The following is a 27516-nucleotide window of genomic DNA, read 5'->3' as shown; positions in this document are numbered from 1 at the left end:
TTAACACGTAATTGTCTGACCTCTGACCGCTGACCTCTAATGAGATACAGGGTCAATAAAGAATTACACAGGGGACAAAATGTGAAATGCTCCAATCATGTTAAAAACTATACCACATTATTTGGCTGATCATAACCATTCCTAAAAGGTATCAGTTTCAGTTTGTACAGGGGTCAAAAGTTAAAGTTGCTCCAATTTTGGTCAAAAGTGATGCAAATTACTGGCTGAAATAGGATTTTAAATAATTGAATAGTTTTGACTGTACTGAATGGTTGGTCTCCAAAGTAACGGCAAAACAAGTTCAACGTCCACTAGATTCTATGACGTGTGACATATGTTACCCCATAACTGTTGTGAAGGTGTCGTAGCACGGACCCACAACAGGGGGCGCAAATGAACGGACAATGAGTAAGCCAAAAAGTAACAATTTAATGTTGTGATAATACAAAACTAAATTCACAGAATTTGCACAGTCAATTAACACCAGGTGACGTGTGGGCAGGCTCGAAGATAGAAGACCCCCGACGAGAGAGAAGCCGCGTCCCACACGGCTTCCACCACCAACGGTCTGAAGAACACCGGAGCCGCCAAGTCCCGAGCCCCCAGGTGGCCTCTGTCTTCGGCTGTCGACCCTGGTACTGCTGGCAGAAAGCAGAGATAAGATGTATGAGTGTGAGTCCGCACACTCAGTAATCCACAGTCCAAACACAGTTAGGAGGGAGCACCTCCACCTCCAATCACACACTCGTACAGCTCCTGGTTTAACCACTTATCTGGGTTGGGGTGTGAGGCGAAGCCGTCGCTGTCACACCAAACGCCAATTCCTCAGACAAGGCAACACTCCAGGAAAACGGCTGTAACAGAAGTTCAGGTTATACACACAAAGTGTCTGTCAGCAGAGAAATTACCTTTCCAATGGTAGTCGATTTCTCGGCGGGGAGGTGGAGTTGCAATCCGGCTTATATACTGGTGCAGATGAGTGACAGCTGGTGCGATGAGTGACAGCTGTCACTTCCTCTGGGTCTGGCGCCCTCTCCTGCTTGGAGCCCGCACTCCAAGCAGGACGCCCTCTGGTGGTGGTGGGCCAGCAGTACCTCCTCTTCAGCGGCCCACATAACAATAACATGATAACTAAGCATGACAGATGGTGCAAACTATTCCATTTTAAAATGCTATTAACTCAACCAATAATTTGCAAAACTGTAGCCACTTTAAGTTTTGACCCCTGTACAAACTAAAATGGACCTTTGTCACTACTTTTGCTGTTTTTACCTCATAACTCCAGAACATTCAGTCATAGGTAGTACAAACTATACCTTTTTGGTATAGTTTGGATAGTCATGGTTCAGTAGTTAGTCATGGGTTCAATTCCCGCCTGTGGCCTTTCTGTGTGGAGTCTGCATGTTCTCACCGTGTTTGCATGGGTTTCCTCCGGGTGCTCCGGCATGTCTTTGGATGTGGGAGGAAACCGGAGCAGCCGGAGAAAACCCACGCAAATACGGGGAGAACATGCAAACTCCACACAGAAAGGCCACGGGAATTGAACCCACAGCCTTCTCGCTGTGAGGCAACAGTGCTAAACACTAAGCCACCGTGCTACTTGTAAAAATATCAATTAAAAAAAATTATTTTCATATCTCAAAAACGTGATGTAACTGGCAAAAACTAACACGATTCTGATTCAGTGGCCCCAAATTACCCAATCCGTTGAAAAACTCCATGCAAGAAAAATCGTGTTGACCAGTGTATTCATACAAGAGCTTGTGTACATTTGTTGTGTAAATTGTGTTTATGGACCTTCTGCATATCACACCTTTTTGGGGTCTGGGCCCTAATTATTGCTGTGAACATTAATTTGAAACTACTTTGCTAAATACAAAGATACATGAATGGAGGTGACGTCACCTGATGATGTCATAAAGACCACAAAAGGGGCTTTATGCCTCATAAAGCTCCTTTACTCACAAAGGATAAAAATGCTACATATCAGTGCGTGTGCACAGCTGACAGCATTATTGTCATCGCAGCATCGAGCAGAGCCACATTAGATTTTGTTCTCTTGCATCATTAATTTCTGAAAGATCCTCATCAGTAGTTAAAATGTATCGGAAAAAGAAAGCGGTAAGTTTTTCCTCATTTAGTTCATTAGATTTGTTGATATTTCACCAGAAGAATTATTAATTATTCAACTGAACTTCAGTGTCTTTTTTCTGACAAACCTGGCAGCTAAATGTAAAGGCTGACTTTTAACCATGTGTTCTGCTGTTGTTGTACTTCAGGTCACCTGGATGGAGCATTATGGGCTGCACGTGACGAAGGACGGACAACTGGTCACATCTCAGCCGAGACCTCCTCCACAAAACACACCAACCAAACTTAAGGAGGAAACAAAGAATGGCAGGTTGGAAAAAGTCCGTCAGTTTGAGGAGATTCCTGAGACACGACCAAAGTACAACCTCAGCAGAGAGCGGCAGGAACGAGAGGAGCAATTCAAGGAGGAGCTAGAAGCCCAGAAAAGGCATTTAGAAAAGGAGCCGGAGGATAAAAATGAAACATTCAGATTGAAGGACAAGTTTCTCAAAGAGATCGCAGCCAAGGAGAAGAGCTTTAAGGAGGAGCTACAAAGCCAGAAGGAGGTCCACAGGAGAGAGCTGGAATCCCAGGAAAAGTATTTTGAAGAAGTACTGGAAGCTAAAACTGAAATTATGATAAGCCATGCGGAAAAATTTAAGCATGAGGTACAAAGGCTGAAGGAGGTCTACAGCAGAAAGCTGGAATCCCAGGAAAAGTATTTTAAAGAAGTACTGGACGCTAAAATTGAAATTATGAGAAACAATGAGGAAAAACTGACGCATGAGCTCCAAAGCCAGAAGGAGGTCTACAGGAGAGAGCTGGAAATTCTGAACAAGCAATTTGAAGAAGAGCTGAATATTAAAAATGAAAATTTGAGAACCAAGGAGGAACATTTTCAGCAGGAGCTTCAAGGACAAAAGGAGGTCTACAGGAAAGAGACTGAAATTCTGAAAAAGCAATTTGAAGAAGAGCTGAGTATTAAAAATGAAAATTTGAGAACAAGGGAGGAACATTTTCAGCAGGAGCTTCAAGGACAAAAGGAAGTCCACAAGAAAGAGATGGAAATTCTGAAAAAGCGTTATGAGGAAGAAGTGGATGCTAAGAATGAAATTTTGAAAACCAAGGAGCATTTAGCCCAGCAGATGGCAGCCAAGGAAGAACAATTCAAAATTGAAATGGAAACCCAGAAAAAATGTTTTCTCCAAGAACTGGAAGCAAAAGAAAAGCACTTTCAGAAGGAACTGGCTGCTAAAAAGACCTCCAACGGATTTATTTTCACAGGCGTTTGTCTTTTCACTGGTTTACTTACAACGGCATTTATTTTAAAAAAATGAATATGCCTCAGGCTGAAATCATACAATATGTAAGAGAGCAATGTGCGTCTAACGTGCGCTGGGTAACGAACTTCTAACACTGGGCACGGACCTTTAACACAATAAATTAATTGATTTCGTCTTGGAATTTTTTGTGACATTCTTCTTCCATTTTGTAGGTGATAATAATACATACTCAGTGCGCCCTGCGCCATTACGCACAGTAATCAGTGAAAGCAGGAGCACACAGAGCCTCTGTTGACAATCTCACGTCAAACAAACAAAGAGTAACTGTCAGGATTGCTCCACTAGTTTGCATGTGAATGTTACTGGATAACTCTGTTTCTTTCTCTGCGTAAAGCACTGTTTACCATATCAATGGACAACAAAACGCATAGACCATTTTGTATATATTGTTGTTCAAAATGTGCATTTGGGTTTATTGTTTGAACCGTTTTTGTTGTACAGTCTCACACAAGACCTCAAATTACCTTTATAAAGTGTCAAAACAGTTGTTTGTTATAGTTTGCTGTGTGTTTTGAATAAATGTGTGTGGAAAATTATTTTTTGCTTTATTTTGTCCTTTCCTATTTTTGATTGTAAACCTTTATTACACTTATAAAACACAACAAAACATATATATTCTGAAAACACAGGTTGTCCTGAAAAAAGAGACATAAAACATGCCCTCGGACCCCAGAGGGTTAAAAGGTCACCAAGCACAGAGGAAGAGAGGTACGTGAAGGTGGAAATGAGGGACAAAGAGCTTCAGGAATAGCGTAAAAAGCAGGGTAGAAACTCACCGTATCTATGTGAGTGAGGACATATGACTTAAGTTTTCTTCAGGGATGGGCCTAAGAAGAAATCTGTTTATTTATTTAGGCAAAGGCTATTCGCCCAACCGTTGGGCAGATAAATATAATGTCTTATCTTATTTGCCCAACTGTGATTGTGTATTTGACACGTTTTGTGCATCTAAACTACATTTTTACACCACTTTTTAAGGCTCTACTGTGGCGTATGTTTGACACATTTAACGGTGTCATTTTTAATTATTGCCAAAACACCGCAATGTATCAAAACAGACAAACTTCATAAGTATTTTGAACAGAAGCCTGTTAACGAAGACAAAACAGTTTTTGAACAAAATGCTGCTTGTTGGTTGTAAGATGGTGTTAGTTTGACACAGTTCCCTGGGTGTGATGAGCCAAAGAGAACCGCTTTAGATCACAGCCCCTCCGCGGGCTGCGAACCCTCCCGCAGCTCGGTGAAAAAATATCTGCCTTTTTCCCCTCCTGCGTTGAAACCGGAAGTGAGCTTACAAGCGCGCTCATTGGTCGGTTGTGGTTGGGTGTATATGCTCGCATATTTACTTTATTGAACCAACGGTTGGGCGTATAGCCACTCTCATTTATTTAACCATGTTCATACTAAAATCCAAGCACTTCATCACCATTGCATGAACAGCATTCAACCAAGGAGGAAACTATTACCCCCCCACAAAAATCCACAAAATAAAGTTTGATAAAGGTAGACAAAAGATGACATGTGATCACCAGGACAAAGGTTCAGCCATCACACCACCACCTTTTTATGTCAGTTTTGTATCAAGGCTTCTTTCTTGGGCTCAATCCCAATTCTCTTCCTTCACTTTTTACCTTCACTTTGACCAACAAAATGAAGGAAAAGGGGAGAGTACTGGGATTGAGCCTTGGTCTCCAGCCTTTCAGATCATGATGGAGCATCTTTTTGAAAGGTGGCAATGTCTTATTTATATCTGATGCCATAAACTCATTCAATTTCCTGGATGGAATCCTGAGGTTTTGTTGAACCTCTGGGACAAAAGTTGTTTTTTTTTTTTTTTAATTCCTGTGTGTGCTGTCACCAGTGATGTAAAGTCTGGGGGTCCCCAAGGACCCCCCCCCCAGCACCAATTCATCCATCCTGTCTGTTTGAAAGGACTGATAACTGATAAAATTATTTTATACAGTATGTTTCTTTTCTGTATTATGTTTTCTATTAATGGACTTTGAGTTGATGTTGGAAACTATACAGCCACCAACTACTTTGAGTTCAAAGATTTAACACGTAATTGTCTGACCTCTGACCTCTAATGAGATACAGGGTCAATAAAGAATTACACAGGGGACAAAATGTGAAATGCTCCAATCATGTTAAAAACTATACCACATTATTTGGCTGATCATAACCATTCCTAAAAGGTATCAGTTTCAGTTTGTACAGGGGTCAAAAGTTAAAGTTGCTCCAATTTTGGTCAAAAGTGATACCAATTACTGGCTGAAATAGGATTTTAAAAAATTGAATAGTTTTGACTGTACTGAATGGTTGGTCTCCAAAGTAACGGCAAAACAAGTTCAACGTCCACTAGATTCTATGACGTGTGACATATGTTACCCCATAACTGTTGTGAAGGTGTCGTAGCACGGACCCACAACAGGGGGCGCAAATGAACGGACAATGAGTAAGCCAAAAAGTAACAATTTAATGTTGTGATAATACAAAACTAAATTCACAGAATTTGCACAGTCAATTAACACCAGGTGACGTGTGGGCAGGCTCGAAGATAGAAGACCCCCGACGAGAGAGAAGCCGCGTCCCACACGGCTTCCACCACCAACGGTCTGAAGAACACCGGAGCCGCCAAGTCCCGAGTCCCCAGGTGGCCTCTGTCTTCGGCTGTCGACCCTGGTACTGCTGGCAGAAAGCAGAGATAAGATGTATGAGTGTGAGTCCGCACACTCAGTAATCCACAGTCCAAACACAGTTAGGAGGGAGCACCTCCACCTCCAATCACACACTCGTACAGCTCCTGGTTTAACCACTTATCTGGGTTGGGGTGTGAGGCGAAGCCGTCGCTGTCACACCAAACGCCAATTCCTCAGACAAGGCAACACTCCAGGAAAACGGCTGTAACAGAAGTTCAGGTTATACACACAAAGTGTCTGTCAGCAGAGAAATTACCTTTCCAATGGTAGTCGATTTCTCGGCGGGGAGGTGGAGTTGCAGTCCGGCTTATATACTGGTGCAGATGAGTGACAGCTGGTGCGATGAGTGACAGCTGTCACTTCCTCTGGGTCTGGCGCCCTCTCGTGCTTGGAGCCCGCACTCCAAGCAGGACGCCCTCTGGTGGTGGTGGGCCAGCAGTACCTCCTCTTCAGCGGCCCACATAACAATAACATGATAACTAAGCATGACAGATGGTGCAAACTATTCCATTTTAAAATGCTATTAACTCAACCAATAATTTGCAAAACTGTAGCCACTTTAAGTTTTGACCCCTGTACAAACTAAAATGGACCTTTGTCACTACTTTTGCTGTTTTTACCTCATAACTCCAGAACATTCAGTCATAGGTAGTACAAACTATACCTTTTTGGTATAGTTTGGATAGTCATGGTTCAGTAGTTAGTCATGGGTTCAATTCCCGCCTGTGGCCTTTCTGTGTGGAGTCTGCATGTTCTCACCGTGTTTGCATGGGTTTCCTCCGGGTGCTCCGGCATGTCTTTGGATGTGGGAGGAAACCGGAGCAGCCGGAGAAAACCCACGCAAATACGGGGAGAACATGCAAACTCCACACAGAAAGGCCACGGGAATTGAACCCACAGCCTTCTCGCTGTGAGGCAACAGTGCTAAACACTAAGCCACCGTGCTACTTGTAAAAATATCAATTAAAAAAAATTATTTTCATATCTCAAAAACGTGATGTAACTGGCAAAAACTAACACGATTCTGATTCAGTGGCCCCAAATTACCCAATCCGTTGAAAAACTCCATGCAAGAAAAATCGTGTTGACCAGTGTATTCATACAAGAGCTTGTGTACATTTGTTGTGTAAATTGTGTTTATGGACCTTCTGCATATCACACCTTTTTGGGGTCTGGGCCCTAATTATTGCTGTGAACATTAATTTGAAACTACTTTGCTAAATACAAAGATACATGAATGGAGGTGACGTCACCTGATGATGTCATAAAGACCACAAAAGGGGCTTTATGCCTCATAAAGCTCCTTTACTCACAAAGGATAAAAATGCTACATATCAGTGCGTGTGCACAGCTGACAGCATTATTGTCATCGCAGCATCGAGCAGAGCCACATTAGATTTTGTTCTCTTGCATCATTAATTTCTGAAAGATCCTCATCAGTAGTTAAAATGTATCGGAAAAAGAAAGCGGTAAGTTTTTCCTCATTTAGTTCATTAGATTTGTTGATATTTCACCAGAAGAATTATTAATTATTCAACTGAACTTCAGTGTCTTTTTTCTGACAAACCTGGCAGCTAAATGTAAAGGCTGACTTTTAACCATGTGTTCTGCTGTTGTTGTACTTCAGGTCACCTGGATGGAGCATTATGGGCTGCACGTGACGAAGGACGGACAACTGGTCACATCTCAGCCGAGACCTCCTCCACAAAACACACCAACCAAACTTAAGGAGGAAACAAAGAATGGCAGGTTGGAAAAAGTCCGTCAGTTTGAGGAGATTCCTGAGACACGACCAAAGTACAACCTCAGCAGAGAGCGGCAGGAACGAGAGGAGCAATTCAAGGAGGAGCTAGAAGCCCAGAAAAGGCATTTAGAAAAGGAGCCGGAGGATAAAAATGAAACATTCAGATTGAAGGACAAGTTTCTCAAAGAGATCGCAGCCAAGGAGAAGAGCTTTAAGGAGGAGCTACAAAGCCAGAAGGAGGTCCACAGGAGAGAGCTGGAATCCCAGGAAAAGTATTTTGAAGAAGTACTGGAAGCTAAAACTGAAATTATGATAAGCCATGCGGAAAAATTTAAGCATGAGGTACAAAGGCTGAAGGAGGTCTACAGCAGAAAGCTGGAATCCCAGGAAAAGTATTTAAAGAAGTACTGGATGCTAAAATTGAAATTATGAGAAACAATGAGGAAAAACTGACGCATGAGCTCCAAAGCCAGAAGGAGGTCTACAGGAGAGAGCTGGAAATTCTGAACAAGCAATTTGAAGAAGAGCTGAATATTAAAAATGAAAATTTGAGAACCAAGGAGGAACATTTTCAGCAGGAGCTTCAAGGACAAAAGGAGGTCTACAGGAAAGAGACTGAAATTCTGAAAAAGCAATTTGAAGAAGAGCTGAGTATTAAAAATGAAAATTTGAGAACAAGGGAGGAACATTTTCAGCAGGAGCTTCAAGGACAAAAGGAAGTCCACAAGAAAGAGATGGAAATTCTGAAAAAGCGTTATGAGGAAGAAGTGGATGCTAAGAATGAAATTTTGAAAACCAAGGAGCATTTAGCCCAGCAGATGGCAGCCAAGGAAGAACAATTCAAAATTGAAATGGAAACCCAGAAAAAATGTTTTCTCCAAGAACTGGAAGCAAAAGAAAAGCACTTTCAGAAGGAACTGGCTGCTAAAAAGACCTCCAACGGATTTATTTTCACAGGCGTTTGTCTTTTCACTGGTTTACTTACAACGGCATTTATTTTAAAAAAATGAATATGCCTCAGGCTGAAATCATACAATATGTAAGAGAGCAATGTGCGTCTAACGTGCGCTGGGTAACGAACTTCTAACACTGGGCACGGACCTTTAACACAATAAATTAATTGATTTCGTCTTGGAATTTTTTGTGACATTCTTCTTCCATTTTGTAGGTGATAATAATACATACTCAGTGCGCCCTGCGCCATTACGCACAGTAATCAGTGAAAGCAGGAGCACACTGAGAGCCTCTGTTGACAATCTCACGTCAAACAAACAAAGAGTAACTGTCAGGATTGCTCCACTAGTTTGCATGTGAATGTTACTGGATAACTCTGTTTCTTTCTCTGCGTAAAGCACTGTTTACCATATCAATGGACAACAAAACGCATAGACCATTTTGTATATATTGTTGTTCAAAATGTGCATTTGGGTTTATTGTTTGAACCGTTTTTGTTGTACAGTCTCACACAAGACCTCAAATTACCTTTATAAAGTGTCAAAACAGTTGTTTGTTATAGTTTGCTGTGTGTTTTGAATAAATGTGTGTGGAAAATTATTTTTTGCTTTATTTTGTCCTTTCCTATTTTTGATTGTAAACCTTTATTACACTTATAAAACACAACAAAAACATATATATTCTGAAAACACAGGTTGTCCTGAAAAAAGAGACATAAAACATGCCCTCGGACCCCAGAGGGTTAAAAGGTCACCAAGCACAGAGGAAGAGAGGTACGTGAAGGTGGAAATGAGGGACAAAGAGCTTCAGGAATAGCGTAAAAAGCAGGGTAGAAACTCACCGTATCTATGTGAGTGAGGACATATGACTTAAGTTTTCTTCAGGGATGGGCCTAAGAAGAAATCTGTTTATTTATTTAGGCAAAGGCTATTCGCCCAACCGTTGGGCAGATAAATATAATGTCTTATCTTATTTGCCCAACTGTGATTGTGTATTTGACACGTTTTGTGCATCTAAACTACATTTTTACACCACTTTTTAAGGCTCTATTGTGGCGTATGTTTGACACATTTAACGGTGTCATTTTTAATTATTGCCAAAACACCGCAATGTATCAAAACAGACAAACTTCATAAGTATTTTGAACAGAAGCCTGTTAACGAAGACAAAACAGTTTTTGAACAAAATGCTGCTTGTTGGTTGTAAGATGGTGTTAGTTTGACACAGTTCCCTGGGTGTGATGAGCCAAAGAGAACCGCTTTAGATCACAGCCCCTCCGCGGGCTGCGAACCCTCCCGCAGCTCGGTGAAAAAATATCTGCCTTTTTTCCCCTCCTGCGTTGAAACCGGAAGTGAGCTTACAAGCGCGCTCATTGGTCGGTTGTGGTTGGGTGTATATGCTCGCGTATTTACTTTATTGAACCAACGGTTGGGCGTATAGCCACTCTCATTTATTTAACCATGTTCATACTAAAATCCAAGCACTTCATCACCATTGCATGAACAGCATTCAACCAAGGAGGAAACTATTACCCCCCACAAAAATCCACAAAATAAAGTTTGATAAAGGTAGACAAAAGATGACATGTGATCACCAGGACAAAGGTTCAGCCATCACACCACCACCTTTTTATGTCAGTTTTGTATCAAGGCTTCTTTCTTGGGCTCAATCCCAATTCTCTTCCTTCACTTTTTACCTTCACTTTGACCAACAAAATGAAGGAAAAGGGGAGAGTACTGGGATTGAGCCTTGGTCTCCAGCCTTTCAGATCATGATGATGGAGCATCTTTTTGAAAGGTGGCAATGTCTTATTTATATCTGATGCCATAAACTCATTCAATTTCCTGGATGGAATCCTGAGGTTTTGTTGAACCTCTGGGACAAAAGTTGTTTTTTTTTTTTTTAATTCCTGTGTGTGCTGTCACCAGTGATGTAAAGTCTGGGGGTCCCCAAGGACCCCCCCCCCCAGCACCAATTCATCCATCCTGTCTGTTTGAAAGGACTGATAACTGATAAAATTATTTTATACAGTATGTTTCTTTTCTGTATTATGTTTTCTATTAATGGACTTTGAGTTGATGTTGGAAACTATACAGCGACCAACTACTCTGAGTTCAAAGATTTAACACGTAATTGTCTGACCTCTGACCGCTGACCTCTAATGAGATACAGGGTCAATAAAGAATTACACAGGGGACAAAATGTGAAATGCTCCAATCATGTTAAAAACTATACCACATTATTTGGCTGATCATAACCATTCCTAAAAGGTATCAGTTTCAGTTTGTACAGGGGTCAAAAGTTAAAGTTGCTCCAATTTTGGTCAAAAGTGATGCCAAATTACTGGCTGAAATAGGATTTTAAATAATTGAATAGTTTTGACTGTACTGAATGGTTGGTCTCCAAAGTAACGGCAAAACAAGTTCAACGTCCACTAGATTCTATGACGTGTGACATATGTTACCCCATAACTGTTGTGAAGGTGTCGTAGCACGGACCCACAACAGGGGGCGCAAATGAACGGACAATGAGTAAGCCAAAAAGTAACAATTTAATGTTGTGATAATACAAAACTAAATTCACAGAATTTGCACAGTCAATTAACACCAGGTGACGTGTGGGCAGGCTCGAAGATAGAAGACCCCCGACGAGAGAGAAGCCGCGTCCCACACGGCTTCCACCACCAACGGTCTGAAGAACACCGGAGCCGCCAAGTCCCGAGTCCCCAGGTGGCCTCTGTCTTCGGCTGTCGACCCTGGTACTGCTGGCAGAAAGCAGAGATAAGATGTATGAGTGTGAGTCCGCACACTCAGTAATCCACAGTCCAAACACAGTTAGGAGGGAGCACCTCCACCTCCAATCACACACTCGTACAGCTCCTGGTTTAACCACTTATCTGGGTTGGGGTGTGAGGCGAAGCCGTCGCTGTCACACCAAACGCCAATTCCTCAGACAAGGCAACACTCCAGGAAAACGGCTGTAACAGAAGTTCAGGTTATACACACAAAGTGTCTGTCAGCAGAGAAATTACCTTTCCAATGGTAGTCGATTTCTCGGCGGGGAGGTGGAGTTGCAGTCCGGCTTATATACTGGTGCAGATGAGTGACAGCTGTCACTTCCTCTGGGTCTGGCGCCCTCTCGTGCTTGGAGCCCGCACTCCAAGCAGGACGCCCTCTGGTGGTGGTGGGCCAGCAGTACCTCCTCTTCAGCGGCCCACATAACAATAACATGATAACTAAGCATGACAGATGGTGCAAACTATTCCATTTTAAAATGCTATTAACTCAACCAATAATTTGCAAAACTGTAGCCACTTTAAGTTTTGACCCCTGTACAAACTAAAATGGACCTTTGTCACTACTTTTGCTGTTTTTACCTCATAACTCCAGAACATTCAGTCATAGGTAGTACAAACTATACCTTTTTGGTATAGTTTGGATAGTCATGGTTCAGTAGTTAGTCATGGGTTCAATTCCCGCCTGTGGCCTTTCTGTGTGGAGTCTGCATGTTCTCACCGTGTTTGCATGGGTTTCCTCCGGGTGCTCCGGCATGTCTTTGGATGTGGGAGGAAACCGGAGCAGCCGGAGAAAACCCACGCAAATACGGGGAGAACATGCAAACTCCACACAGAAAGGCCACGGGAATTGAACCCACAGCCTTCTCGCTGTGAGGCAACAGTGCTAAACACTAAGCCACCGTGCTACTTGTAAAAATATCAATTAAAAAAAATTATTTTCATATCTCAAAAACGTGATGTAACTGGCAAAAACTAACACGATTCTGATTCAGTGGCCCCAAATTACCCAATCCGTTGAAAAACTCCATGCAAGAAAAATCGTGTTGACCAGTGTATTCATACAAGAGCTTGTGTACATTTGTTGTGTAAATTGTGTTTATGGACCTTCTGCATATCACACCTTTTTGGGGTCTGGGCCCTAATTATTGCTGTGAACATTAATTTGAAACTACTTTGCTAAATACAAAGATACATGAATGGAGGTGACGTCACCTGATGATGTCATAAAGACCACAAAAGGGGCTTTATGCCTCATAAAGCCCCTTTACTCACAAAGGATAAAAATGCTACATATCAGTGCGTGTGCACAGCTGACAGCATTATTGTCATCGCAGCATCGAGCAGAGCCACATTAGATTTTGTTCTCTTGCATCATTAATTTCTGAAAGATCCTCATCAGTAGTTAAAATGTATCGGAAAAAGAAAGCGGTAAGTTTTTCCTCATTTAGTTCATTAGATTTGTTGATATTTCACCAGAAGAATTATTAATTATTCAACTGAACTTCAGTGTCTTTTTTCTGACAAACCTGGCAGCTAAATGTAAAGGCTGACTTTTAACCATGTGTTCTGCTGTTGTTGTACTTCAGGTCACCTGGATGGAGCATTATGGGCTGCACGTGACGAAGGACGGACAACTGGTCACATCTCAGCCGAGACCTCCTCCACAAAACACACCAACCAAACTTAAGGAGGAAACAAAGAATGGCAGGTTGGAAAAAGTCCGTCAGTTTGAGGAGATTCCTGAGACACGACCAAAGTACAACCTCAGCAGAGAGCGGCAGGAACGAGAGGAGCAATTCAAGGAGGAGCTAGAAGCCCAGAAAAGGCATTTAGAAAAGGAGCCGGAGGATAAAAATGAAACATTCAGATTGAAGGACAAGTTTCTCAAAGAGATCGCAGCCAAGGAGAAGAGCTTTAAGGAGGAGCTACAAAGCCAGAAGGAGGTCCACAGGAGAGAGCTGGAATCCCAGGAAAAGTATTTTGAAGAAGTACTGGAAGCTAAAACTGAAATTATGATAAGCCATGCGGAAAAATTTAAGCATGAGGTACAAAGGCTGAAGGAGGTCTACAGCAGAAAGCTGGAATCCCAGGAAAAGTATTTTAAAGAAGTACTGGATGCTAAAATTGAAATTATGAGAAACAATGAGGAAAAACTGACGCATGAGCTCCAAAGCCAGAAGGAGGTCTACAGGAGAGAGCTGGAAATTCTGAACAAGCAATTTGAAGAAGAGCTGAATATTAAAAATGAAAATTTGAGAACCAAGGAGGAACATTTTCAGCAGGAGCTTCAAGGACAAAAGGAGGTCTACAGGAAAGAGACTGAAATTCTGAAAAAGCAATTTGAAGAAGAGCTGAGTATTAAAAATGAAAATTTGAGAACCAAGGAGGAACATTTTCAGCAGGAGCTTCAAGGACAAAAGGAGGTCTACAGGAAAGAGATTGGAATTCTGAAAAAGCGTTATGAGGAAGAAGTGGATGCTAAGAATGAAATTTTGAAAACCAAGGAGCATTTAGCCCAGCAGATGGCAGCCAAGGAAGAACAATTCAAAATTGAAATGGAAACCCAGAAAAAATGTTTTCTCAAAGAACTGGAAGCAAAAGAAAAGCACTTTCAGAAGGAACTGGCTGCTAAAAAGACCTCCAACGGATTTATTTTCACAGGCGTTTGTCTTTTCACTGGTTTACTTACAACGGCATTTATTTTAAAAAATGAATATGCCTCAGGCTGAAATCATACAATATGTAAGAGAGCAATGTGCGTCTAACGTGCGCTGGGTAACGAACTTCTAACATTGGGCACGGACCTTTAACACAATAAATTAATTGATTTCGTCTTGGAATTTTTTGTGACATTCTTCTTCCATTTTGTAGGTGATAATAATACATACTCAGTGCGCCCTGCGCCATTACGCACAGTAATCAGTGAAAGCAGGAGCACACTGAGAGCCTCTGTTGACAATCTCACAGTCAAACAAACAAAGAGTAACTGTCAGGATTGCTCCACTAGTTTGCATGTGAATGTTACTGGATAACTCTGTTTCTTTCTCTGCGTAAAGCACTGTTTACCATATCAATGGACAACAAAACGCATAGACCATTTTGTATATATTGTTGTTCAAAATGTGCATTTGGGTTTATTGTTTGAACCGTTTTTGTTGTACAGTCTCACACAAGACCTCAAATTACCTTTATAAAGTGTCAAAACAGTTGTTTGTTATAGTTTGCTGTGTGTTTTGAATAAATGTGTGTGGAAAATTATTTTTTGCTTTATTTTGTCCTTTCCTATTTTTGATTGTAAACCTTTATTACACTTATAAAACACAACAAAACATATATATTCTGAAAACACAGGTTGTCCTGAAAAAAGAGACATAAAACATGCCCTCGGACCCCAGAGGGTTAAAAGGTCACCAAGCACAGAGGAAGAGAGGTACGTGAAGGTGGAAATGAGGGACAAAGAGCTTCAGGAATAGCGTAAAAAGCAGGGTAGAAACTCACCGTATCTATGTGAGTGAGGACATATGACTTAAGTTTTCTTCAGGGATGGGCCTAAGAAGAAATCTGTTTATTTATTTAGGCAAAGGCTATTCGCCCAACCGTTGGGCAGATAAATATAATGTCTTATCTTATTTGCCCAACTGTGATTGTGTATTTGACACGTTTTGTGCATCTAAACTACATTTTTACACCACTTTTTAAGGCTCTACTGTGGCGTATGTTTGACACATTTAACGGTGTCATTTTTAATTATTGCCAAAACACCGCAATGTATCAAAACAGACAAACTTCATAAGTATTTTGAACAGAAGCCTGTTAACGAAGACAAAACAGTTTTTGAACAAAATGCTGCTTGTTGGTTGTAAGATGGTGTTAGTTTGACACAGTTCCCTGGGTGTGATGAGCCAAAGAGAACCGCTTTAGATCACAGCCCCTCCGCGGGCTGCGAACCCTCCCGCAGCTCGGTGAAAAAATATCTGCCTTTTTTCCCCTCCTGCGTTGAAACCGGAAGTGAGCTTACAAGCGCGCTCATTGGTCGGTTGTGGTTGGGTGTATATGCTCGCGTATTTACTTTATTGAACCAACAGGTTGGGCGTATAGCCACTCTCATTTATTTAACCATGTTCATACTAAAATCCAAGCACTTCATCACCATTGCATGAACAGCATTCAACCAAGGAGGAAACTATTACCCCCCCACAAAAATCCACAAAATAAAGTTTGATAAAGGTAGACAAAAGATGACATGTGATCACCAGGACAAAGGTTCAGCCATCACACCACCACCTTTTTATGTCAGTTTTGTATCAAGGCTTCTTTCTTGGGCTCAATCCCAATTCTCTTCCTTCACTTTTTACCTTCACTTTGACCAACAAAATGAAGGAAAAGGGGAGAGTACTGGGATTGAGCCTTGGTCTCCAGCCTTTCAGATCATGATGGAGCATCTTTTTGAAAGGTGGCAATGTCTTATTTATATCTGATGCCATAAACTCATTCAATTTCCTGGATGGAATCCTGAGGTTTTGTTGAACCTCTGGGACAAAAGTTGTTTTTTTTTTTTTTTAATTCCTGTGTGTGCTGTCACCAGTGATGTAAAGTCTGGGGGTCCCCAAGGACCCCCCCCCAGCACCAATTCATCCATCCTGTCTGTTTGAAAGGACTGATAACTGATAAAATTATTTTATACAGTATGTTTCTTTTCTGTATTATGTTTTCTATTAATGGACTTTGAGTTGATGTTGGAAACTATACAGCCACCAACTACTTTGAGTTCAAAGATTTAACACGTAATTGTCTGACCTCTGACCTCTAATGAGATACAGGGTCAATAAAGAATTACACAGGGGACAAAATGTGAAATGCTCCAATCATGTTAAAAACTATACCACATTATTTGGCTGATCATAACCATTCCTAAAAGGTATCAGTTTCAGTTTGTACAGGGGTCAAAAGTTAAAGTTGCTCCAATTTTGGTCAAAAGTGATACCAATTACTGGCTGAAATAGGATTTTAAATAATTGAATAGTTTTGACTGTACTGAATGGTTGGTCTCCAAAGTAACGGCAAAACAAGTTCAACGTCCACTAGATTCTATGACGTGTGACATATGTTACCCCATAACTGTTGTGAAGGTGTCGTAGCACGGACCCACAACAGGGGGCGCAAATGAACGGACAATGAGTAAGCCAAAAAGTAACAATTTAATGTTGTGATAATACAAAACTAAATTCACAGAATTTGCACAGTCAATTAACACCAGGTGACGTGTGGGCAGGCTCGAAGATAGAAGACCCCCGACGAGAGAGAAGCCGCGTCCCACACGGCTTCCACCACCAACGGTCTGAAGAACACCGGAGCCGCCAAGTCCCGAGTCCCCAGGTGGCCTCTGTCTTCGGCTGTCGACCCTGGTACTGCTGGCAGAAAGCAGAGATAAGATGTATGAGTGTGAGTCCGCACACTCAGTAATCCACAGTCCAAACACAGTTAGGAGGGAGCACCTCCACCTCCAATCACACACTCGTACAGCTCCTGGTTTAACCACTTATCTGGGTTGGGGTGTGAGGCGAAGCCGTCGCTGTCACACCAAACGCCAATTCCTCAGACAAGGCAACACTCCAGGAAAACGGCTGTAACAGAAGTTCAGGTTATACACACAAAGTGTCTGTCAGCAGAGAAATTACCTTTCCAATGGTAGTCGATTTCTCGGCGGGGAGGTGGAGTTGCAGTCCGGCTTATATACTGGTGCAGATGAGTGACAGCTGGTGCGATGAGTGACAGCTGTCACTTCCTCTGGGTCTGGCGCCCTCTCGTGCTTGGAGCCCGCACTCCAAGCAGGACGCCCTCTGGTGGTGGTGGGCCAGCAGTACCTCCTCTTCAGCGGCCCACATAACAATAACATGATAACTAAGCATGACAGATGGTGCAAACTATTCCATTTTAAAATGCTATTAACTCAACCAATAATTTGCAAAACTGTAGCCACTTTAAGTTTTGACCCCTGTACAAACTAAAATGGACCTTTGTCACTACTTTTGCTGTTTTTACCTCATAACTCCAGAACATTCAGTCATAGGTAGTACAAACTATACCTTTTTGGTATAGTTTGGATAGTCATGGTTCAGTAGTTAGTCATGGGTTCAATTCCCGCCTGTGGCCTTTCTGTGTGGAGTCTGCATGTTCTCCCCGTGTTTGCATGGGTTTCCTCCGGGTGCTCCGGCATGTCTTTGGATGTGGGAGGAAACCGGAGCAGCCGGAGAAAACCCACGCAAATACGGGGAGAACATGCAAACTCCACACAGAAAGGCCATGGGAATTGAACCCACAGCCTTCTCGCTGTGAGGCAACAGTGCTAAACACTAAGCCACCGTGCTACTTGTAAAAATATCAATTAAAAAAAATTATTTTCATATCTCAAAAACGTGATGTAACTGGCAAAAACTAACACGATTCTGATTCAGTGGCCCCAAATTACCCAATCCGTTGAAAAACTCCATGCAAGAAAAATCGTGTTGACCAGTGTATTCATACAAGAGCTTGTGTACATTTGTTGTGTAAATTGTGTTTATGGACCTTCTGCATATCACACCTTTTTGGGGTCTGGGCCCTAATTATTGCTGTGAACATTAATTTGAAACTACTTTGCTAAATACAAAGATACATGAATGGAGGTGACGTCACCTGATGATGTCATAAAGACCACAAAAGGGGCTTTATGCCTCATAAAGCTCCTTTACTCACAAAGGATAAAAATGCTACATATCAGTGCGTGTGCACAGCTGACAGCATTATTGTCATCGCAGCATCGAGCAGAGCCACATTAGATTTTGTTCTCTTGCATCATTAATTTCTGAAAGATCCTCATCAGTAGTTAAAATGTATCGGAAAAAGAAAGCGGTAAGTTTTTCCTCATTTAGTTCATTAGATTTGTTGATATTTCACCAGAAGAATTATTAATTATTCAACTGAACTTCAGTGTCTTTTTTCTGACAAACCTGGCAGCTAAATGTAAAGGCTGACTTTTAACCATGTGTTCTGCTGTTGTTGTACTTCAGGTCACCTGGATGGAGCATTATGGGCTGCACGTGACGAAGGACGGACAACTGGTCACATCTCAGCCGAGACCTCCTCCACAAAACACACCAACCAAACTTAAGGAGGAAACAAAGAATGGCAGGTTGGAAAAAGTCCGTCAGTTTGAGGAGATTCCTGAGACACGACCAAAGTACAACCTCAGCAGAGAGCGGCAGGAACGAGAGGAGCAATTCAAGGAGGAGCTAGAAGCCCAGAAAAGGCATTTAGAAAAGGAGCCGGAGGATAAAAATGAAACATTCAGATTGAAGGACAAGTTTCTCAAAGAGATCGCAGCCAAGGAGAAGAGCTTTAAGGAGGAGCTACAAAGCCAGAAGGAGGTCCACAGGAGAGAGCTGGAATCCCAGGAAAAGTATTTTGAAGAAGTACTGGAAGCTAAAACTGAAATTATGATAAGCCATGCGGAAAAATTTAAGCATGAGGTACAAAGGCTGAAGGAGGTCTACAGCAGAAAGCTGGAATCCCAGGAAAAGTATTTTAAAGAAGTACTGGACGCTAAAATTGAAATTATGAGAAACAATGAGGAAAAACTGACGCATGAGCTCCAAAGCCAGAAGGAGGTCTACAGGAGAGAGCTGGAAATTCTGAACAAGCAATTTGAAGAAGAGCTGAATATTAAAAATGAAAATTTGAGAACCAAGGAGGAACATTTTCAGCAGGAGCTTCAAGGACAAAAGGAGGTCTACAGGAAAGAGACTGAAATTCTGAAAAAGCAATTTGAAGAAGAGCTGAGTATTAAAAATGAAAATTTGAGAACAAGGGAGGAACATTTTCAGCAGGAGCTTCAAGGACAAAAGGAAGTCCACAAGAAAGAGATGGAAATTCTGAAAAAGCGTTATGAGGAAGAACTGGATGCTAAGAATGAAATTTTGAAAACCAAGGAGCATTTAGCCCAGCAGATGGCAGCCAAGGAAGAACAATTCAAAATTGAAATGGAAACCCAGAAAAAATGTTTTCTCAAACAACTGGAAGCAAAAGAAAAGCACTTTCAGAAGGAACTGGCTGCTAAAAAGACCTCCAATGGATTTATTTTCACAGGCGTTTGTCTTTTCACTGGTTTACTTACAACGGCATTTATTTTAAAAAAATGAATATGCCTCAGGCTGAAATCATACAATATGTAAGAGAGCAATGTGCGTCTAACGTGCGCTGGGTAACGAAGTTCTAACACTGGGCACGGACCTTTAACACAATAAATTAATTGATTTCGTCTTGGAATTTTTTGTGACATTCTTCTTCCATTTTGTAGGTGATAATAATACATACTCAATGCGCCCTGCGCCATTACGCACAGTAATCAGTGAAAGCAGGAGCACACTGAGAGCCTCTGTTGACAATCTCACGTGCTCAAACAGAGTGTGTAATTATTAGGATTGCTCCACTAGTTTGCATGTGAATGTTACTGGATAACTCTGTTTCTTTCTCTGTGTAATGCACTGTTTACCATATCAATGGACAACAAAACGCATAGACCATTTTGTATATATTGTTCAAAATGTGCATTTGGGTTTATTGTTTGAACCTTTTTGTTGTACAGTCTTTCACACAAGACCTCAAATTACCTTTATAAAGTGTCAAAACAGTTGTTTATTATAGTTTGCTGTGTGTTTTGAATAAATGTGTGGAAAATTATTTTTTGCTTTATTTTTTCCTTGCCTATTTCTAACTGTAATCCTTTATTACACTTATAAAACACAACAAAAACATATATTCTGAAAACACAGGTTGTCCTGAAAAAAGAGACATAAAACTTGATTGTGGGATGCAGGGAGAGCTGTTAACAGCAATAATAAATCATTTATGCCAGGCGAGTGAACTGTCCAAAAAATGCCCTCGGACCCCAGAGGGTTAAAATGTCACCAACCACAGAGGAAGAGAGGTACGTGAAGGTGGAAATGAGGGACAAAGAGCTTCAGGAATACCGTAAAAAGCAGGGTAGAAACTCACCGTATCTATGTGAGTGAGGACATATGACTTAAGTTTTCTTCAGGGATGGGCCTAAGAAGAAATCTGTTTATTTATTTATGCAAAGGCTATTCGCCCAACCGTTGGGCAGATAAGTCATACATTGAACATTACACGCACAACCATTGGGCAGATAAATATAATGTCTTACCTTATTCGTCCAACCGTTGGGCAGATACATCATACATTCAACATTACACGCACAACCGTTGGGCAGATAAATATAATATCTTATTTGCCCAACTGTGATTGTGTATTTGACACATTTTGTGCATCTAAACTACATTTTTACACCACTTTTTAAGGCTCTATTGTGGCGTATGTTTGACACATTTAACGGTGTCGTCTTTAATTATTGCCAAAACACCGCAATGTATCAAAACAGACAAACTTCATAAGTATTTTGAACAGAAGCCTGTTAACGAAGACAAAACAGTTTTTGAACAAAATGCTGCTTGTTGGTTGTAAGATGGTGTTAGTTTGACACAGTTCCCTGGGTGTGATGAGCCAAACAGAACCGCTTTAGATCACAGCCCCTCCGCGGGCTGCGAACCCTCCCGCAGCTCGGTGAAAAAATATCTGCCTTTTTTCCCCTCCTGCGTTGAAACCGGAAGTGAGCTTACAAGCGCGCTCATTGGTCGGTTGTGGTTGGGTGTATATGCTCGCGTATTTACTTTATTGAACCAACGGTTGGGCGTATAGCCACTCTCATTTATTTAACCATGTTCATACTAAAATCCAAGCACTTCATCACCATTGCATGAACAGCATTCAACCAAGGAGGAAACTATTACCCCCCCACAAAAATCCACAAAATAAAGTTTGATAAAGGTAGACAAAAGATGACATGTGATCACCAGGACAAAGGTTCAGCCATCACACCACCACCTTTTTATGTCAGTTTTGTATCAAGGCTTCTTTCTTGGGCTCAATCCCAATTCTCTTCCTTCACTTTGACCAACAAAATGAAGGAAAAGGGGGAGAGTACTGGGATTGAGCCTTGGTCTCCAGCCTTTCAGATCATGATGATGGAGCATCTTTTTGAAAGGTGGCAATGTCTTATTTATATCTGATGCCATAAACTCATTCAATTTCCTGGATGGAATCCTGAGGTTTTGTTGAACCTCTGGGACAAAAGTTGTTTTTTTTTTTTTTTTAATTCCTGTGTGTGCTGTCACCAGTGATGTAAAGTCTGGGGGTCCCCAAGGACCCCCCCCCCAGCACCAATTCATCCATCCTGTCTGTTTGAAAGGACTGATAACTGATAAAATTATTTTATACAGTATGTTTCTTTTCTGTATTATGTTTTCTATTAATGGACTTTGAGTTGATGTTGGAAACTATACAGCCACCAACTACTTTGAGTTCAAAGATTTAACACGTAATTGTCTGACCTCTGACCTCTAATGAGATACAGGGTCAATAAAGAATTACACAGGGGACAAAATGTGAAATGCTCCAATCATGTTAAAAACTATACCACATTATTTGGCTGATCATAACCATTCCTAAAAGGTATCAGTTTCAGTTTGTACAGGGGTCAAAAGTTATAGTTGCTCCAATTTTGGTCAACAGTGATGCAAATTACTGGCTGAAATCAAAGGATTTTAAAAAATGGAATAGTTTTGACTGTACTGAATGGTTGGTCTCCAAAGTAAAGGTCAAACAAGTTCGACGTCCACTAGATTCTATGATGTGTGACATATGTTACCCCATAACATGATAACTAAGCATGACAGATGGTGCAAACTATTCCATTTTAAAATGCTATTAACTCAACCAATAATTTGCATCATTTTTTAACAAACTGTAGCCACTTTAAGTTTTGACCCCTGTACAAACTGAAACAGACCTTTGTCACTATTTTTGCTGTTTTTACCTCATAACTCCAGAACATTCAGTCAGATAGTACAAACTATACCTTTTTGGTATAGTTTGGACTAGTCGTGGTTCAGTAGTTAGTCATGGGTTCAATTCCCCCCTGTGGCCTTTCTGTGTGGAGTCTGCATGTTCTCCCTGTGTTTGCGTGGGTTTCCTCTGGGTGCTCCTCAGGGTTTCCTCCCACATCCAAACACATGCAGGTTAGGTGGACTGGAATCTTTAAATTGACCATAGATGTGCGAGTGTGTGTGAATGTGTTTGTTTGTCTGTTTGTGGCCCTGTGACAGACTGGCGTCCTGTCCTGGGTGTACCCCGCCACACGCTCTATGACTGCTGGTATTGGCTCCAGGCCCCGCGACCCTTAATTGGACGAAGTGGTTGAATTTGATGCTTTTATCCAAAAATGCACAATTGTTTTGCTATTAAGGGCAGCACGGTGGCTTAGTGGTTAGCACTGTTGCCTCACGGCGAGGAGGTCGTGGGTTCAATTCCCGTGGCCTTTCTCTGTGGAATTTGCATGTTCTCCCCGTGTTTGCATGGGTTTCCTCCCTTTCCTCTTTAAAATTGTCCATATGTGTGTGTGTGGGTGTGTCTGTTTGTCTATTTGTGGCCCTGTGACAGACTGGCGTCCTGTCCTTGGTGTACCCAGCCTCGCGTTCTGTAACTGCTGGGATAGGCTTCAGCCCCCCGTGAACCTTAATTGGACTGAGTGGTAGAAGATGAATGAATGAATGTTTTGCTCTGCCGCCCCACTATTATTTTGGAGATACTAAATTTACAATGATCACTTGCTCAGATGTTGGTCAACTTCCTGAATGCCGCCTTCTTCACTTTCATCACAGTCCTCTCACCATCTGCCTTGTTACCTCTGCCAAGGAGGTTATGTTTTCGGTCGTGTTTGTTTGTCTGTCTGTCAGCAGGATAACTCAAAAAGTTTTGAACGGATTTTGATGACATTTTGTGGAGTGGTTGGAAATGACAAGAGGAACAAGTAATTAAATTTTAGTGGTGATCTGGATCACGATCCAGATCCAGGAATTTTTTAAAGGATTCTTCACCATTGCGGGATGGGGGGAATTTTGACATTCTAGTTTCTAACTCCACAAAAACAAGGCAGAAAGGTTTGAAAAAAATTAGGGTGTAACATAGTCAAATGTTCTATCAAACAACAAAGTTTGGTGATGATTGGATCCGGAAATCCAGAATATGCAAAAATATAGGGAAAATAGAAAATGTGTCAGTGTGAGGTGACAAATGAAGCTAGAGATGCACAACTAACACCAAATTGTAGCTGAATCTGTACTGATTCAGTAAGGTGTCATCAGATTTGATGTAGCTTCAAATGTTATGGAGCTAGATCCAGAAGAAAACTGTCATTACCGAACAATCGTTTTTATACAATAACCTTTGAACTAATAAAGACATAAAAGTGATTCCAAGTTCTAGTGGTATGTTTTCATGGTAAAGGATGTCAAATATAAAGGAAAGAAAAGTGTATGTATCATAGTTTTGGTTGTAACATTGAATTGTTGAATAGATCACTGTGCCAAGGAGGGACTCTCTTTAGGGTCAGTGACCCTATGGCCTTGTTTAGAGAAGTGTTTCATAAATGTTAAAAAATTCATATATTTGCAGTTTAGTTGAATAATAAATTGAATTTTGTCTCTTATTTGTTTTTGTATATAAGCACATGCAATATCAGTATCAGTGCTCAGATGACAGTAGCTTCTGGGAAAGGTGCAAGTTGCAATAAACTGTGATGCCAAGCGCTAAGGATACATGCTATCCAGTCACAGCAGATGAAACTTTTTTTTTTACTACTGAGCAAACATCATTGTTAGACTTTTTTAGGTTCAGTGATTCCACGGCGTGTAGATGTTATGGCCTCAGTGACCCCATGGCCTTGGCGGAGGTTTGCACTCTCTGAGTGCTTCTAGTTTCCCATGTAACAATAAGAAATATACTCAAAACCTGGATTAATCTTTTTAGTCACATAGCACTACTATTATTCTGAACATTACTGTATGTTTAACGTGATTTCACTTACAATAATGAAAGGACAATATGTTATGTTACTGATGTGTCACAGACTGCCTCTGTGGTGCCACCAGGAGGATCACAGTCCTGCTCTTCATTTTCTTAATGGTGGGGCTGGAGCCTATTCCAGCATTCATTGTCTGCGACACGGGGTGCAACCTGGACAGGCCGCCAGTGTCTCAAAGGGCCGACACACACACTTACTGTGAGCCTATCCCAACAGTCACAGAGTGTGAGGCGGGGTACACCCTGGACAGTCTATCACAGGGCCACATACAGACAAACACATTCACACCTGCACCTACGGGCAAATTAAAGTTTCTAATCCACCTAACCTGTATCTCTTTGGATGTGGGAGGAAAGTTGAAGCACATGCAAACTTCACATGGAAAGGCCACAGGTGGGAATCGATCCCATGACCTTCTTGCTGTGAGGCAACAGTGCGAACCTCAAAGCCACCATGTTGACATTTTAACTCAATCCCACCCAGACCCAGTGTAAAGGTTCCGCGGTCTGCGTGTCTGTGGGTGTTGGAGCAGGCCGTGGAAGCCCACGCACGCAGGTTTACCTGTATCTCCTGAACAGCTCGTCGCTTTCTTTGAATCCGTTGTTGAGCAGCATGTTGATGCCCTGCAGAGCCATCTCAGCATCATCTATGCGCTCCGCCTTCTCCTCCACCTGCTGCTCGGGACCCGCCATTGTTTATTCTGCAGACGTGCGGCTGCTGCCTTAAACCAGTGCAATCAGCAGGAAAATACGATCCGGTTTCTGCTCCGAAACAAACCCGCATTGGTTTAATTTAAGCACAGACGCTCCTTGAGGATGCGGGGAGGGAAGGCAAAGAAATAACACAAATGTGCACAGCTGCCGCAGAGGCGTGCGCACCAGGGATGCTCAGACGGCCTGGGACGCGCAGTCACTCCTGCACGCGAAACCAGAGCAGACCTCTGTGCACGCGCTTCTGTGGAACAACACCTGGCTGTGTGTTAGATAAGACATCCGTCACGTCCACTCCTCGAGCCGCAGCTGCTTTCGATTCATTACGTAACAGGCCCTGCTCGGTGCCACGTGACGCACCGTGCGTCATCACGCACAGCACCGCGGGGAGGCTGAAGAGCCCAGATCTGCATCCCTCAGCCTCACAGCCAGGGTGGCAACTGATGATCAGCTTCAGTCATTTTCACTGATTTAACACACACACACACACACACACACACACACACACACACACACACACACACACACACACACACACACACACACACACACACACACACACACACACACACACACACACACACACACAGACTAATTGATAAAATGGAATGTGAGCATAAAGTAAAGTTGTCTTTGAACGATACGATTGTATTTTGCAGTTTGATCCACTTGAAATTTGGGTATTTTCATTTTATCGACATGCTGCGTGCAGAATTATTCGGCGAGTTGTATTCCTGAGGATTAATTTTACTGTTGAACACATACAGTGCTCGAAGTCATTCCAAAAAGATAATAAAACTCAAACCTGAATGTTGGAAAAATGAGTTTTGAGCTTTGCCAGAGAAATCTATACATGATGTGTGGACCCAGCAGGCAGTCTGCTCTGCGTGTGCATGATGCTGTCCAATCTGAGAAGGTCCTGGGGCCTCATGTACAAAGACTTGCATGGATTTCCTACTGAAACATGGCATACACCAAAACCCAGAAACTGGCGAAAGTGTGCGTACGCATGGATCCAAGCACATTCCATTTGTATATCCCACTGAATGTGGAATTGGCCTCTACTGGTGGTTGGCTCTCACTGCGGTATTGTATCACTTCCTGTTCCGGAGCACAGCGGTGTTTTTCTGTATCTGTTAGCTGTTTAATCTGCGCAGTTAGATTGATCTAGTTATCTAGATTACGATTTGTTTCCCAGTGTAATCTTTACGTGCCTTAACTAAAGCACTCCTTCTGCTGAATCACCTCTAAATTATTTACACATTATTCACTTTGCGTATTTTTAGGAATCCGCTAGCTTAGCGTAGCTACTAGCTCTTAGCCGATTTAGCATGGCGGCTTCTCCTGTCTCTCCTGCACTTTTCTGCTCTGGGTGTGAAATGTTTAGTTATTCCTCGGCCTCCTTTAGCAGGAACGGTACTTGTAATAAGTGTAGCTTATTCGTAGCTTTGGAGGCCAGGCTGGGTGAATTGGAGACTCGGCTCCGCACCGTGGAAAATTCTACAGCTAGCCAGGCCCCTGTAGTTGGTGCGGACCAAGGTAGCTTAGCCGCCGTTAGTTACCCTCTGGCAGATCCCGAGCAGCCGGGAAAGCAGGCCGACTGGGTGACTGTGAGGAGGAAGCGTAGCCCTAAACAGAAGCCCCGTGTACACCGCCAACCCGTTCACATCTCTAACCGTTTTTCCCCACTCGACGACACACCCGCCGAGGATCAAACTCTGGTTATTGGTGACTCTGTTTTGCGAAATGTGAAGTTAGCGACACCAGCAACCATAGTCAATTGTCTTCCGGGGGCCAGAGCAGGCGACATTGAAGGAAATTTGAAACTGCTGGCTAAGGCTAAGCGTAAATTTGGTAAGACTGTAATTCACGTCGGCAGTAATGACACCCGGTTACGCCAATCGGAGGTCACTAAAATTAACATTAAATCGGTGTGTAACTTTGCAAAAACAATGTTGGACTCTGTAGTTTTCTCTGGGCCCCTCCCCAATCAGACCGGGAGTGACATGTTTAGCCGCATGTTCTCCTTGAATTGCTGGCTGTCTGAGTGGTGTCCAAAAAATGAGGTGGGCTTCATAGATAATTGGCAAAGCTTCTGGGGAAAACCTGGTCTTGTTAGGAGAGACGGCATCCATCCCACTTTGGATGGAGCAGCTCTCATTTCTAGAAATCTGGCCAATTTTCTTAAATCCTCCAAACTGTGACTATCCAGGGTTGGGACCA

At 42.2% G+C, this 27516-nt stretch overlaps 1 protein-coding gene across 1 annotated transcript in view; it reads right to left on the bottom strand.

Moving 5' to 3' along the window:
* LOC117519330 (tetratricopeptide repeat protein 39C-like) overlaps nucleotides 1–25275 on the bottom strand; it is a 125085-nt gene extending 99810 nt beyond the window's left edge. Inside the window, 1 exon segment of the mRNA XM_034180685.1 lies at nucleotides 25145–25275. Coding sequence (XP_034036576.1) covers nucleotides 25145–25275 — 131 coding nt within the window.
* Between the last annotated feature and the right edge of the window lie 2241 nt (nucleotides 25276–27516).

This window comes from Thalassophryne amazonica, chromosome 10 (assembly GCF_902500255.1).
Source record: "Thalassophryne amazonica chromosome 10, fThaAma1.1, whole genome shotgun sequence".
In the NCBI taxonomy this organism is placed as follows: domain Eukaryota; kingdom Metazoa; phylum Chordata; class Actinopteri; order Batrachoidiformes; family Batrachoididae; genus Thalassophryne; species Thalassophryne amazonica.
Note: the sequence above shows the minus strand (reverse complement) of the source record. Positions and strands in the feature narration are given on the sequence as shown.